Source organism: Oryx dammah, unplaced genomic scaffold (assembly GCF_014754425.2).
Source record: "Oryx dammah isolate SB20612 unplaced genomic scaffold, SCBI_Odam_1.1 HiC_scaffold_16, whole genome shotgun sequence".
Lineage (NCBI taxonomy): Eukaryota > Metazoa > Chordata > Mammalia > Artiodactyla > Bovidae > Oryx > Oryx dammah.
The window spans coordinates 13,424,540-13,440,955 of record NW_024070200.1 but is presented as its reverse complement, the minus strand read 5'-3'; the positions used below and the strand labels follow the sequence as shown (position 1 = coordinate 13,440,955).

General features: G+C 51.1%; 1 protein-coding gene across 2 annotated transcripts in view; it reads right to left on the bottom strand.

The window, feature by feature from the left end:
* CCDC88C (coiled-coil domain containing 88C) overlaps positions 1–13,957 on the bottom strand; it is a 145,781-nt gene extending 131,824 nt beyond the window's left edge. The window contains exons 1-3 of one of the 2 annotated variants that reach the window (XM_040256634.1): positions 13,780–13,957; positions 12,905–13,005; positions 3,731–3,839 (exon numbers count right to left, since the gene is read on the bottom strand). In XM_040256634.1, coding sequence (XP_040112568.1) covers positions 3,731–3,839; positions 12,905–13,005; positions 13,780–13,839 — 270 coding nt within the window. In that variant the 5' untranslated portion in view covers positions 13,840–13,957. The remainder of the gene's footprint in view (positions 1–3,730; positions 3,840–12,904; positions 13,006–13,779) is intronic. The other variant, XM_040256635.1, reaches the window with a different exon arrangement.
* Positions 13,958–16,416: the final 2,459 nt, after the last annotated feature.

Below are 16,416 nucleotides of genomic sequence, written 5' to 3'. Positions count from 1 at the left end.
TGTCCAACTCTGGCTTGCTAGCAACCCCCTCAATGACACCCGTTCCCCCTGGTCACCTTCTCATCATTGCAGCCTCTCCTCCACCTGTCCTGGGGCAGACGAGACGTGCCTCTGTTTTATGTGATGGACAGGAGTCACCGAGTTCTCACTGAGCTCTCTCTGCCCCGGAGGCCTGGCTGACGGGGCCTCTCCCTGACATCCCTAGAAAGGCTCTAAACCACTAGGTTCCCACGAGCATGCATCAGAATCGCCACACCTCCACAGAAGGTCCGGGGAAGAGGCCTGACCTGCACCTGTAAGTTCCCAGGTGACAGGAATGCTGCTGGTCTGGGACCACACTGTGAGGACCACCTCTCTGGCCCACGGACTGCCCCTCCTGTTGGAAGGATGATAAGACTTAAAACAGCCTGGGAACTTCTGAAAATGCAGATTCCAGGTGCCAACCCCAGAAGAGTCAGAGCAGCAGGTCAGAGGGAGGCCCAAGACACCGGAGGTCAGACTGAACCGGGCCACGCTGGTTCTCACTCACTGTCTGTCCTCTGCGCCAAAAGAAGGTCAAAGACTTTTTTTTGTCTCTGCAGGTTTTCGGGAACAAAACTTGAGTTTCCTTGTGAAAGAAGCCCATGCTATTGACAAGCGGCCCCGTCCCTCCTGACTCTCCCTGCCCCATGCGGCTCAGAAAAGGGGACAATCACCGCTGGGCAAACAAGACCCGGGGCTGGATTTGGTGACCTCGCCGCGTCTACTGAAAAGCCATGGCAAGAGGAAGTCCCCATCCCGGAATGGGGACCTCCCACCCTCCCCAGCCACCCTGGCCAGAGTAAGAACCTCACTGGTCTCACATCACCTCAAGCCCTCACAATCTGCAGGGCCTCTCTCCAAAGGGGACGCTGGGCAATACTTCTTTTGGAAAACTTTCTTGAATGTCATTTGACAATAATAACCGATTATGTTTATGCTACAATTGTCAGGTGGGAGGGGGAAAAAGGCAGGATATGCAATTGTATATAAGGCATGACTACCATGGAATAAAACACAAAAACTATTCATGCAAAAACTGGAAGGAAGCACTAAAAATGTTAATAGTGATTGTCTCTGGGTGCTGGGGTTCTGAGCGGTTCTTTTCTTCTTGCGACTTGTTTTCCAAGGGGTTGTTTATAAAGAACACATAAGACTTACATAACCAGAACTAAGCTTTATTTTACAGTAACTTGGAAGGAAAAAACAACAGAACACTGCCCACACCTAAGCTGTGTCAGTGCAAAAGGGCAGGGTCCTGCCAGCTTCCTCCAAGTGCGCGGGGCTGTCCGAGGGGCAGGGACGGCTCACGGCCTTCAGCAAGCACTTTCAGCAAACACTGTTCCGGGCTGGGGTTGAGGCTGTCCATGCACACCAGCCCTGCCCTCCAAGAGCTAAGAGCTCAGAAACAGAACAAGGATGCAGGGTTCTTCTTTTCCACCTGTAAGTCCTTCGGGGCCCTGAGAACGGACTAGCGATCGTCTCCTTCCAGAGACTGCTGCCCCTCTTCTAGAACTCGGCTGAGTGACCCCAAGAGCAGTGAACTGCCTCCAAGTACTGGAGAGGGTCTCAAGCCCTTTGGCCAACCCAGACTGGACTGTCAGAGCTGGCGGGCACCCCAGGCATGTGTGCCCCTGGGCCGACAAGCCCAGAGAGCAGCACCTGCCAGGCCAAGCAGCCGCAGTAAGCGCCCGAGCTCCTCAAGCTCCACACAGACCCAGAAATCTCACCTCCATCCCAACCCTTCACCACAGCCATCAGGGAGGGCTACCACCTTCCAGCCACACCTGGGGCAGGAGACACACCTGTCCAGAGCTGGGGATCTCGTCTCCAACTGTTACGACCATCCACTTCCCCTGGCGCTTGCACACATCATCAAAAGCACTGGGTGAGTGCTAAGTCACTGCAGTCGTGTCTGACTCTGTGCGACCCTATGGACTGTAGCTCGCCAGGCTCCTCTGTCCATGGGATTCTCCAGGCAAGAGTACTGGAGTAGGTTGCCATGCCCTTCTCCAGGGGATCTTCCCGACCTAGGGATCGAATCCACATCTCTTACATCTACTGCCCGACAGCCAGTATGGCCACCAGACAGCCTGCTCCAGGCCCAAGTTCATGGGCAGCAGCAGGTTCTGCAGAACGTGGCTGTCATGTGGGAAGCACTAGCTGAGACCCGTTTGCTGGCAGCATGCCTGGCCCTGGGCGTGGCTCTCCTAGCGAGGAAACAAACCCCTGCCAGCCCCCAGATCCAGCTCGCGCAGGGCTCCCCCCAGCCCTTCCTCAGCACAACTGGCATCTGTTACTAAAAGCATGGACCTGCTGCTCAGCCGCCCAAAGGCTGCTCAGAGTGCCCACGGTGCTGGGCTTCCAATGGACCCTGGAATGAGCACAGGGGGCTGGCTGAATTAGCCATAAAGCAAAGGCATCCAGCACCCCAACCCCAGAGGGAGGAAAATGGAAACTGTCATCTCAGAAAACCCATGACATGTCCACTCCCTCCTTCACCCATCTTTCCTCAAACAGCAGCACCTACAGCCCTCTGCAGGAAGCAGACAAGCACACGGCCCGACGCCACGGCGCAAACTCCATCCGGCCGCCTGTCCAGCGACCCCAGTGACCTCAGAACCCCCATGGCTGCACGAGGGCAGAGAGGGAAGCCACAGCTGGCCGGAGGGCTTCCTCATGGCGACAGGGACCTCATGGCTCTGAAGATGCTCCCAAGCCCCAGAACCGAGACGAAGTTACAGCCCAGGAAGCTGAGGGCTAGGAGAGGTCTCGGAGGCAGAGGGCTCCCAGAAACCCTAGCACGAATCCGGAAGGGACGGGCTCTTGAGCAGTGATTCTCAAACTATGCCCCCTAGGGTCCTGGGAAGCCCCCCAGAGATGCCCTGGAGGGCAAGGAGGGGGCTGAGCAGAGGGCATTCAAGCCCCCAAGTCACTCAGAGTTGCCAGGGCTTCCCCTGGGGGCTCAAGAAAATTCACATGGGGCTAAAAAGTTTCATGGCTAAGTTTGACAAGCCCAGGCTCCAAAGTGCATACTTTAAATCTACTTCCCATCAATGCCTCCATATAAAGATCATGAACATCAAAGATCCTTGCCCAGCTGGCCCAAGGCTGGGATGGGGGTTTCACAGCCCTTCCCGCTTCGGGCCCTCTTATCTGACCCACCCACCAGTAAGCTGAGATATGGGGAGCATTTCCATATCTCAGAATGTTAGGCAGACACCCCAATCCTGAACCCTGGCGCTCCTGTCTGCCAGCTCGGGGCTGGTTGATTTCATATTTGGCCCAAACACAACCCTTCTGTGGTCCCTTCTCTCCCTCAACCCCTTGAATCGCTCCTGTACAGACTTGAAAAGCTGTGGGTGATAACCGTGCAGGGTGCCCCTCCCAGAGCCCTCACCAGCCAGGGGCCCCACGACTGTGAGCTGGGGCTGCGGGCCAAGGCTCGTCTCCGGGGCCCTCCCAGCACCAGGCACGCTGCGGTGCACACAGCTCAAAGGACGTTCCCTGGGCAGAGTAAAGCGATCCCACCTCTGACCCTTCTCACAATGCCAGAGAAAAGATGCGTGTGCAAACACGCCAAGTGTCAACAGGCAGCTAGCTGCCTGGCCACCACTTCCTCCCGGCTTCCTGTGGGGAAACCGTTCGAATGAAGGTATTGCTGATGCACAGCAGGACTCTGGGGGGGTGAGAGGGGGGAGGATCGCCTTACCTGGTAATAGGTCTTGATGTTTCTCACCAAGATGGTCAAGTTCTGAATGCGAAGGTTCACATCGTTGTTGACGTGCTTGTTGATGCGCTGATTTGTTGGCCTGGGATCTCTAGTGGGGGGGGGGTAAAAAATGATGAGAATGGAAACTGCACCTCCCAGCCCCTGCCACACCCCATTCTACCCCCAAGTGCTGAGCCCTCTCCAAGCCTAGGTCACTATGCAGCTGTGGCGAGCGTGGCTCAGGTCAAATCCTAAGTCTGCTACCGCCAAGCCCTGGAACCCTCAGGGGGAGACACATCACTTTCTGTTCCCCCTCCCCAAGCACCAAGCCCACCACCTGCCCTTAATCAATATTATTGTTGTCCCCACTGCTGGCGGCAGCCATAAACGACCGAGTGTCAATGCAGACCCCAAAGTGACCCTGTATAAAAGCCAGCTTCTGTTGCTCAGTCTCCAAGTCGTGTCCAACTCTTCTGAGACTGTATAGCCTGGCACGCCCCTCTGATCATGGGATTTCCCAGGCAAGAATACTGGAGCAGGTTGCCATTTCCTTCTCTAGGGGATCTTCCCAACCCAGGGATTGAACTCGTGTCTCCCAGCACTGGCAGGTGGGTTTCTTTTTTTTTTTTTTTTTTAACCACTGAGCCACCAATAACCTACCCCAAAATATATTTCAAGATTAAAGAGAACAGGACTTCCCTGGTGGTACAGTGGATAGGAGTCTGCCTGTCAATGCAGGGGACAAGGGTTCGATCCCCGTTGCGGGAAGATTCCACGTGCCGCAGGCAACTAAAGCACCCGTGCCCCAGCTCCTGAAGCCATGCACCTAGAGCCCAGAGCTCTGCAGCAAAAGTCAACACGTGAGAAGCCTGTGCACCCCAATGGAGGGCACCGCCTGCTCACTGCAACCAGAGAAAGGCCGCGTGCAGCAACAGAGGTCCAGCGCAACCAGAAATAAACAAATATTGTTAAAAAATCGAGAGAGCTAATTTATTAAATAAAAGATAAAAAAGGATTAAAAGCTAAAAGCCAAACAAAGCAAACTATGTGAAATATCAAGAAAGGGGAGAAAATGGTACATTTTCTGACTTCATAAAAGTCAGTCAAATCATCAATATTCCACTTCACATGGGTCTCCTGTGTGTGTCCCTGAATGTTCATGCCTGTGATTTACATTCCAGGCAGGCACTTCTGGCTCAAAAAACCGCCACCGTGAGTCTATGACACTATGTTGTATATGCCACACCCTACAAGAAATGCTAAGAGACACAGATAATTGATGTGGGAAATCCCCAAAGCGTCATTTCTTTTCCAAACTCAGGCAAAAGGCAGGTCTGGTTGTGATGAAATTAAAAATCTGAATCAAGTGATTTATAATATCACTCATGTACATACAGGACATTTCTCGAAAATTCTCAGCGTTAACGATGTTTCCTATTTGGAGAACAGACTCGACAAGAATGGATTTTCGCTCCCCCCGCCCCCCATGTACCACACACTGCTTTCTTTTCCTAATATAGTCCTCCCGCCCATTCGACCGTCCCAAGACACCACGAAGGATGTCTCATTCAAATGAGGGCTGTGTTCATGGTTTCATCTGTCATCTGAGCCCTGTGATGAGGGTGCTGAGCCTCCTGGGGGCTGGTGTGATGGAAGAGAAACAGGTCTCTTCCTCCTTCCTTGGTACCCATGCCCCTCGATGATGATAGTGTGAGCACAGGAAGGAGAATTTGGGGGAGTAAAGCAAATCAATCTCAATGCCATTTGGCTCTTTCAAAGCCAATAATTTATACAAGATTAACCAATAGAAAAAAAATCTACAAACCAAAATTATTTCAAATATCACTGCAGGCATAATTTCTTAATAACACAAGCTGTTTAAAATTCAACCATTAAGTAAATATTTGATATAAACACTATGAGTCCCGACACTGTACTGCGTGTGTGCAAACCCCTTTATGAATCACGCTGCCATAATCAGCCATGGATTTTATTCAATCATCCTGCCTCCCCTAAAACAGTCATATGAGCACGTTGGGGCAACCAGAAGACCTCTTTTCAACTGTCCCAACTTTTTTCCTGGGACAACGTTTCTTACTGTCCCCACACAGTATAGAGTCCTGCCAAGCCATTTACATGTCTCTTCTGGAGCCATTCATTACTGAGAAAATAAAGGTTAACAGTTGTGTGGAAATTAATTTTAGCCATAGAGGAGGCATTCAGAATTTAAACTACAAAGGCATTTTAGCTACAGAAGTGTACCTAGCATGACAAAATAATTGATCTTAAGGGTGCAATTCTCCTCCTTTTACTGTAGAGACCTGAAGAGATGAGAGGCAATTTCATAAAGTGAGGAATGTGCTTCTTACAACAGAACTTAGGGCTTCCCAGGTGGCTCAGCGGTAAAGAACCCGCCTGTCAGTGCAGGAGACACAGGTTTGATCCCTAGGGAAGATCCCACATGCCGCAGGGCAATTAAACCCATGTGCCACAACTACTGAGCCTGTGCCTTGGGGCCCAGGAGCTGAAACAAGAGAAGCTACTACAATGAGAAGCCTACGCATCACAACTAAGACCCAGCACCATTAATAAATACATATTTTTAAAAAACAGAACTTAGAGAAGATGCAGGTCCCAGTTTCCATTAAGTCAGACCACCTGAAGAGTACCAGGAGCCAGAGGACCTTAGCAGACACTCGGATGTTCATTGCACGAACAAAGGCGAAGCACACACCCAAGGTCTGGGCCTGGAAAGCCATCAGGTGACGGAGAAGCCTCTGACCATCTCCACTCTCATTAACCTCCAGTTCTAGGAAGCAACAGCTAATGGAAACAACATTCCAAAAGTGCTCACGTTTAGTACATGAATAATTAGACTAATTATCATGGTCATTATATTAGCACTCCTTCCTTTAACTATGGCTCTCAAGGTAAAGAGAGATTAAGGAAATAAATCGAACAGCAGTCAACTCTGGTTAAGGAAGGCCTATCCCCACTTGGCCCAGCATTGCATAACCCCCTCCCGTCCTAGAGCAGGAAATGGGTCAGAAGCCACTGACTCTGGTCTGGAAATGGGGCCCAGGATGGGCCAAAGTTCTCTAGGCCCCGCTGGGCTCATCTGCTAGGTGACCACAGGGCCCTTCCGGCCCTAAAACCCTACCGTTCTAGGAAGGCCAGGGCTGTACTGGCCAACGTGGTTCTTGATCCCAGGAAGATCATAGAACTACTGCAAGACTGAAAGCCATCAAAAGCAACAAGGATCTTCTTTACATGACAGTTCTAGAACAGAAAAGGCTGCCAGTCCCCCGCCGGGATGTGTGGGGTGCAGACGACAGGAGAGAGACATGGCAGCAAGGAAGTGTCTAGGAGCTCCTCCAAACTCGGAGACAAACAAGGCCAAAGTGCAGGGCCCTGAGGGCTTTCTTGTTTTAAAAAAAAAAAAAAATCACTCTCCCTAAAATTTCAAAGAGAACTATAATTTATACTTATAGTAACCTTGCCTCCCTCCTTTGAGAAAAGGTCAGCCCTGAACTTTTCATCATATTCCAATGACTCCTAAATTTAAAATTGAATCCAGGAAAAAAAAAAAAAAAAACCTGAACCAAGAAACCATGTTTGGGGACTTCCCTGGCAGTCCAGTGGTTAGGACTCCATGCTTCCAATGCAGGGTGCACAGGTTCAATCCCTGGTCGGGGAACCAGGATCCCACATGCCACGTGGTGTGGCCAAATATTTTAAAAATAAAGTAGAAATTATGTTTGATACAGATGATAGAGATAATGATAATCTATCATAGATTTAAAAAAAGGTTAAGCCCAACTTTGTATAAAAATACATTAGGAAGATGTATGTATATACCACAGATGACATCTGGAAGACACCAGAATATTAATACTACTACCTTGACATGGTCAGAGCAGGCAATGGCACCCCACTCCAGCACTCTTGCCTGGAAAATCCCATGGACGGAGGAGCCTGATAAGCTATAGTCCATGGGGTCACTGCGAGTAGTCACGACTGAGCGACTTCACTTTCACTTTTCACTTTCACGCATTGGAGAAGGAAATGGCAACTCACTCCAGTGTTCTTGCCTGGAGAATCTTGGGGACGGTGGAGCCTGGTGGGCTCCCGTCTATGGGGTTGCACAGAGTCGGACACGACTGACGCGACTTAGCAGCAGCAACCTTGACATGGTAAAATTATAGGCAATGTTTGTTCTGCTCATCTATATGTTCCTCCAGGAGGAGGAAATGGCAACCCACTCCAGTAGCCCCACGGGCAGAGGAGGCTGGCGGGCTGCAGCCCCTGAGGTTGTACTTGCATCTATATGTTCCTACCTTCCTACAACGAACATGGATTTTTTCATTGAACTTTTACAGAATCAAGGCCCCATGAAGAGTGTCACATCCTGCAACCATGAAAGAATATCACTTAAGTTCACGAGTAAAAATTCTTTTTGCCCCAAGACTTTAGCACCAACACAAACTCATTCAACTAACAAGTATCTGCCCCTTTATCCTCAGCTTTAACATCTGCAAAATGGGAACATAACTCCTCTTCTGGCATTCTAAGAAAAAACTTATCCTTCAAATGCTTTTCATTTTTCTTTTCTCCTGAGAAAAGCAGTTTTTAAAAGATTTACTTATTTTTAATTGGAGGATAATTGCTTTACAATGTTGTGTTGGTTTCTGCCATACAGCAACATGAATCAGCCGTAGGTATGCCTATATCCCCTCCCTCATGAACCTCCCTCCCACCTCCCATCCCACCCCACCCCTCTAGGTTGTCCCAGAGCACCAAGCTGAGCTCCCTGAGTCCTACAGCAAATTCCCACTGGCTATCTGTTTTACATATGGTAATGTATGTGTGTCAATGCTACACTCTCAATTCGCCCCAACCTTTCCTTCCCTTACATAAGGTAATGTGTATGTTTCAATGCTGCTCTCTCAATTCATCGCACGCACTCTCTCCTCCCCGCCCCACCCGGCTCCCGCTGTGTCCACAAGTCCGTTACCTATGTCTGTGTCTCTATTGCTGCCCCACATAGAGGGTCATCAGAACCATTTTTCTAGATTCCATATATATGCACTAATATACAATACTCCAAATGCTTTTTAGAAGCTTAAGAGACTCTTCCATTGGCCTGCGGATATTTCCAACTTCTGAATAATGAATATATTATTTGTAATTCTGCAGCTAGCACAAGGGGTTAGAAAGGAGTCTGAACAAACCAAATAGTATTGGATTTAACATAGGCCTTGCCCAGCTACAAGCTTTTAGTTCCAGTTTCCAACTGCACTCAACAGCCACTGCATCAACGCAGGTGTCCACTCTCATGTGGACAGATGCACACCAGCACATGCATGTGTCCACACACACAAAGTCAGCTTCAGGCCTCACTAACAATAATGATGACTGACATGATTCACATTTGTTGGGCATTTCCTATACATGCATAATCATATTTAATCTTCCCCAAATCTATAAAATACCATCCTGCTTATTACAGATCAGGAAATTGAGGCTTAGACAGTTTAAGTAATTTGCCCAACGTAACAGAACCAGTATAGCAGAGGGAAGATTTGAATTTGTCTGCCTGATGCTAGAGTCAGAGCTCTCTTTTTTTCTTTCTTTTTTTTTTTTTTTTGAGTATTTTCTTTCGGGCGTCCCTGATAGCTCAGTTGGTAAAAAAAAACCTGCCTGCAATGCAGGAGACCCTGGTTCGATTCCTGGATCAGGGAGATCCCCGGCATCACTCCAGTACTGTTGGGCTTCCCCTGTGACTCAGCTGATAAAGAATCTGCCTCCAATGTGGGAGACCTGGGTTGGGAAGATCCCCTGGAGAAGCAAAAGGGTACCCATTCCAGTATTCTGGCCTGGAGAATTCCATGGACTGTATAGTCCATGGGGTCGTAAAGAGTCGGACAGGACTGAGCGACTTTCACTTTAAAGTCTTTATTGAATCTGTTACAGTATTGCATCTGTTTTATGTTTTGGCTTTTTAGCTATAAGACGTGTGGGATCTCAGCTCCCTGACCAAGAATCGAACCTGTACTCCCTGCATTAGAAGGCAAAGTCTCAACCACTGGACCACCAGGGAAGTCCCTCTTAATTTTCCTATGAGACTGTGAAAAGCATGTCCTAAGTGAATTAGACATCCTGTTTTCCCCTTGGGGACCAGTAGGTACCCAGGGAAAGTGCATGCACAGAGGAGCTATTCAGCAAGTTTTCCAAGCCGCTCCATCCACACCACTCAATGCCTCACTTCATTCAGGAATTCTCCTGGACCTGGGCCTCCCCTGAAAGCTGAGCCCACAGGGCTTTCCTGCTTTCAGGCACTGATGTCACCGAGAGGCCTGGCCAAGAGACTACCATTCCAGCCTTCTTCAGTTGCCGGAGACAATGCCCAGGTGCAGCCACGTGACCCCCAGCCAGCCTCCATATGGCTCTCAAGTGTTAGGTAACACCCCTCTTGTCTGAGCTCTGGCAACACATTAGCACACTGCTCTCTGCCATCTTCTCAGCTCCTACCAACCCGGAGAGAATTTATCAAAATAGGCGAACTGCACACAGTAGGGGCTACCAGCATGGGATATAAGGCAGCACAGCCTTATCGCTTACCCGCTAGTTAGCCTGACACTCGGCAGAAGTGAAAACAGGCTTGGCTCAAGTACAGTGTTAGATGTGGGGCTAGGATGTGGGTCCCAGAGTCCAGTTTTGCCCTCTGTTTCATGAGGAGAGGGCTAAGACTTAAGAATTATTAAGCGACTAAGAACATAGGGGGAAAGTAGACTGAAAAAAAAAAAAAAGAACTTTCAAGCAGTGACGCAAATCCTTTCTGGATTAAGAAGGGAGACATAACTACATAACTGATACCAACACTTACTAAGTGGCAGGCACTGTGTTAACTGCTAATACATCACTCATTTCATCTTCACAACCATCTCTTAAGGGAGGTACTTTCCTGCCCATTTTACAGATGAGGAAATGGACATGGTAGTGATGTGCCCAGCAGCACAGGGCTTGCATGAGAACAAGCAGGTTACACAGGCTTTTGACACTAGGGCTGAAACTTTCTTTTTAAATTGAGGTCCTTTTTACACAGGGTGAAATGCACGTATCTTAAGTTACAGCTTGATGAGTTTTGAAAACTGAAATATACTCCAGTCAATACATGGACCATTTCTACCACCCTTAGAAGTTCCCCTATGGACCTCCCTGGTGGTCCAGTGGCTAAGACTCCATGCTCCCAATGCAGGGGGCTCGGGTTTGACCCCAGGGTCAGGGAACTAGATCTCACATGCCACAACCAAGACCTGGACAAGCCAGCCAAATAAATAAATAAATAAATATTAGAGAAAAGAAGTTCCCTTGTGCCCCCTTTCAGATCAACACCTACCTACTTCCAAGAGCAAACAATGCTGATTTGTCACCTGGAGCAGGATTATTTCGATCACCCACTCAGTAAACCGCATGCAAGTGGCACCTCTCCCTCCTTATGTCCTTCTAGAAAGCCACTCAGCTTCCCCACTGTTCTCTTTCTTGGTGCCTAACTCTAGCCAGAGGACCCAGAACCATTGCTTGAGGCCTGAGAAGCTGCAAACATATCAGTTCTCACTTGCAGGACCATTACCGTGGCACATCACAGGGGAGAAAGGAACACTGAAAATTGTCAAGGGGAAGGGAGAAGCCCTTCAAACTGCATTTAGCTTCGGGGCCAAGTGTGAACAAGTGATGAGCTGGCATTTCTCAAAGGAATGGTCCAACAGGCTTTCCTGATTTACAAGCAAGTGGTAAACGCTTCAGGAATTCCAAAGGTCAGGGAAGAAAAAGAAACAGTCCCAGGGCTTTTGTTCTCCCCCTCGCCTGGGTGTAAAACCCTGAATGAAAAAGCCGGGGATACTGCTGGTTTTTTTAATTAAACAGGACAGGTTGAAATTTCACTGGTTGTTGCACCAATTGGAATCCAGCAATTTTGGGGGGTCTAACAGGATGAAGAGGGGAAATAGATGCCATGAGACAACCCCAGGAAAACTCCTTCTTGTGAACCAAGAAGTACTGCCAAGCTGACAAGAGATTCATCATTTTAGAATCCAATCAAACTCAAGACAGGTAACATTGGTAAAAAACATTAAGACTGAGATGTCTCTGCCACAGCATGACATCAAGTAACTTATTATGCCACAGGAGCAATGACCTCAGGAAATTGTTTAAAATAGATCTTTGTAGGTAGATCTTTTTAAACCTCTTTCAGAATATACCAAAGCTAACCGCTCCTCCTCCCACAGGGGCTACAAATGCAGCTGATTCTCATCAGCTAATAAGTTCCTGGCTCAAGATGACAACTTGCTTAGTTGCAGGTGAGTAGATGAGCACAAGGGCCTGATCCACAGAGAACATTTGCTCCAAGTGCCTGTGAGTCATACAGACACTCCGTTCCAATATGTTCCCTGCACTTTCTGAGTTAAAAACAGAACGCAATGGCAGGAGCCAACACCTACTTGTGGCAGGCTGTCAATCAGACAGGCGCTGCAGAATGCAGCAACAGGAAAGGTTGCGGTCAAACACGCTAGCAGGTGTAACCTCCACCAAAACTCCGTTTAAACCCACGCCTCAAGACAAACAGCACCAAAGCATTCTGGCTCCCCAGGCCTCTCCCAACACAGTGACTTTTCAATCCAGTTTATAAGAAGGAACCTTAACCAACTGCACTTGCTCTGGGGCAACTGGGAACACAAGATGAAAGGGAGGCAGAAACACAGGCGTCCTGACCTCGAATGAAACTTTATAGTCACTCGCGGATGCTCTGGTCCCACCCGACACTTCCTGTAACCAGACACTCTCCGTTATAGCTCCTTGCCCCCCAAAAGAAAGGTTGTTTGTTTTCCTTTTTTTTCCATGTAATTGTCAAACAACACTTAAGTCCCTGAGTTTGAAGTCAGCTGCAACATGTGGATGACAGTCACTCAATTTCAAATTCCTTTCACCAAACGTCTGACCAAACCTTTGTCCTGGAGTTCTTCACACCCAACAAACCAGGAAAAGACACCATTAATACCGAAATACCAGTGGGCCCACATGCAGAGAACACTGCAACCTCACATTCCATTTCTACAACCTTAAATTCGACTTTCCCAGGCATCATTCCTTCCTTCCTCCCGGAAGGTAACTCACATTTGCAACATGATTTGGTTCAGAAAGATGCCATCCGCTAAATCCATGTACATGGTCAGGTTGTCCTGGTTGCCGCTTCCGAATGGCCCAAAAGTTTTCACCTGCGGGGAGGGGAACGCGGAGAGTAAGGCAGTAAAAGTCACCCCCACGCGCTCAGTCTAAAGCTCTCCAGGCGGGCAGAGCCCCTGGGGGCAGAAGGGAGTCACCCAAGGCCACCCACCCTTCCACAGCACCCTTCTCCCGGGCCTCGATCCCCCTCCCCGTGCCAGGCAACAGAAGCGAGACAGCAGAAAGAAAACTTCCTCGCCACTTTTTTGCGGCGTCTCAGAGCGGAAAGAAAATAAAATAAAGGGTACTTTTAAATAAATTTCTCACGTCTCAGATCTATTGGAAATCACAGCGCCCACCCTAGCCTGTACACGTTCTTACTCGAAACCCCCTAATCTCCACTGCCCTCCACCCGCTGGTCTCAGGGGTTCAGAAACTACACGAGGACATCTTAGGGGAGTGGGTCCTTTTTTCAAGCGGTCAAGCCATGCGCCCAGGGTAACCACTAGGACCCTGTCGCTCCAGGGCCGCCGGCCCAACGCCCTGGCGGGAACAGGTGTACCCGCTCAGCACCCCTGCCCGGCCGAGAGCGAGGCGGGGTCCTGCACCCGGCGCGCCGTCTCCAGAGTTGGAAATAACCCCAGACCCTGGGACACTGACCCCGACCCTGGCTGGGGGTGGGGGGTGGGGGGCGGAGGGCACTTGATGAGTCCTCTGGGTCTAGGGGCTACCCGGGTCACCGGCTGGGTCGGGTTTAACTGCGATCGCCAGCGGGCGGGAGAGGAGCCGGCGCCCCAACAATGGGGCGGGGAGCCAGGCACACTCACCCAGGTCACCAGCGGGCTCTGCAGGAAGAGCTCCATGAGCTCCGAGACCGTCACGTCCATGCTGAGGCTGCGCCCGCCGGCTCCGCGCCCCGCGTCCCCGTCCCCCGCGCCAAGGCACAAAGCGGCTCTGGCAGCGACCGGCGGGCGCGGGGCTGCGGCGGCTCGCGCCCGGGAGACAAAGGCGGGGCGCGAGCCCACGTTCCGCGGCTTCGGCGGCCCCGCGCCCCGCCCGGGGCTGGGGGAAGGGGAGGGCCCGCCGCTCGGGGAGGAACAATGCGGGCGGCGGCCCCGCCCCTTGGCGGCCCTGGGCGATCGGCGCGCCGCCTCGCGGTGCTGGAGCCGGGAGTCCCGGCGCTGGCTCGGCGGCGCCGGGAGGGGGCAGCGGCCCGCACGTGTGCAGGGGGAGGGGGCGTCCCGGCCGCCCGCACGTGGGGCTGCCGCCGCGCGCAGATGCAGAGAGCGCTGCCTCGGCGGGCTTGGGGCCCCAACACGTGGCTCCTAGCTGCGCGCGTGCGTCGGCCACGCGGCCCGGGAGCCCGATGCGGGCCTGAGCGCAAGAGAGCGTGGGTCCCGGCCTCTGCCTCCCCGGGTGCGCGCGTGGGAGACCGAAGGAGAGCGGCGCGCCCTGCCCACCCAGGTCGATTCGGGCACACCGCACGCTGGAGGCCCAGCGGAGCCCACCACCGCCAGGCTGGCGGCCCCCAAGCAGGTGCAGCCCATCGGCCGCGCGGAGCCTTCCAGGTGCCGCCGAGGCCCCGCCCGGCTCCGTGAAGACAGGCCCAAGCCCGCCAGCCTCAGGTGCTGGGGTCGGCCTCGTGGGCAGGTGGGGCGCAGGCCCGGAAGTCAGAGGAGGAAAGTTGGTGTTGAGTTTAAGCCGTAGGAGCGCGACCTCTTGCGCCCCACCTTGCCACCTCCCAGGCTGCTAGCCTTTTAGAAGTTCCCGCAGAAAAACGGGTGTTTTGGCCGCCCCGACCTGGACCCGGCCCAACTGGGACACCCCCTCCCTCCAACCCCAACACCACCGCAGCTTTGCCAAGAGTGAAGCCAGATTCCGGATTCCTACTTGGAGGACGTAGCGGCAGCTTGGTGGTAGGCGACAGGAAAGAGGACAAGTGCCCCAACTGGATGGAAAGCCAGCCCTGGGCCCAGACCCACAACCTCCCTGCTGAGACAGCTGCGGTGGATCAGGCGGTCTCTACCTCACCTTGGGCCGGTAATAATTTCACACTACGATTCAGTCATTGTTCAAAACATTTTACACAGTTAAACTAGTCGAATCCTCAAGAGTTTCCCAGGTGAGCCCGCCGATGCTGTATTGACCTGAAAGCGCCTAGCATAATTGGTGGCAAGTATACAGTAGGCGCTAAATGGCTGCTGGTTTGCATGTGAAAGTTGACTCTGTCAAGCGTTGGGGCTGCGGCATCTGCCGGTGAAATGTGGAATTGCAGCCGAGTTCTGTGGTACTTGAGCGGGTGAGGGGGTGAGATTGTGGCCCTGCCAGGCTCCCCTGTCCATGAAAATTCCCAAGAATACTGGAGTTGGTTGCATGTTTCCTCCTCCAGGGGATCTTTCTGACCCAGGGATGGAACCCGGGTCTCCTGCTTTGGCAGGCAGGTATTTTACCACTGAGCCACCCGGGAAGTCAGCCAAGTCGGCTGCTGCTGCTGCTGCTGCTAAGTCGAATCAGTCGTGTCCGACTCTGTGCGACCCCATAGACGGCAGCCCACCAGGCTTCCCCATCCCTGGGATTCTCCAGGCAAGAACACTGGAGTGGGTTGCCATTTCCTTCTCCAATGCAGGGCATCCCTAAAAAGAAGTGCCGAATTCAGGATGATGGAAGGGAAAATGGGAGACTGAGAACTAAAATTTCGAGCTTATGTGGTTTCCTCGTGCACCAGAAATTCAATAATTCCTAATTGCCTATATCATGAAATCAGTTGGAAATAGATAAAATATGTATTTATGCCCACCTCTGTTTAAAAGGCCCCTGTTCTGTGCGGCTGGGATTTTTTTTTTTTCCATATTGATCCCAACTATTCTGGAAAGACAAGGAGGCGATCTTTAAAATTACTAGATAAGCATAATCTTTCACATTAGGAAATACATTGGACAGATGTTTTTCTGACATTTGTCGCTGAGGACATTGACACCTCCTGGGCCACAAATATGTCAGGAATTTCTGTTTGGGGGCCAGTTAGCTGCTGTGTTGGTTCATTGTCATTGATGTATCCGCAGTCCATTTGCTCAACCCCATTTTTGTTTCCTGGTGAGCCAGGGTGACAGGTAAACTGGATGGTGCGCAGGTTGCAGGAGTGGAAGGCTTCACAGGGTTGGATGAGCTGGACAAGGCACTTCCTAGAAATCCTCTCAGTCCCTAAAATCAGAATAAGGAGTTTCCTGTATGACTTTACAGGGTAATTTTGAAGTTCAGGTGATGGGGTGTAAGAAGGTCTATAAAGGAATCTTCCTCACTGTCTCCCCCTCATCTGTTGCCACTCCGCCCCCGCCCCCCCCCGCCCCACCGAGCCCCCTTCTGCCATTATTTTAGTAAGAATTGTTTCCCCTATGTCTCCATCGAGTTGGCCATAAACTTCAGGAAGCAAACACACAGACCTTCTATTAACCACTAAGCATTAA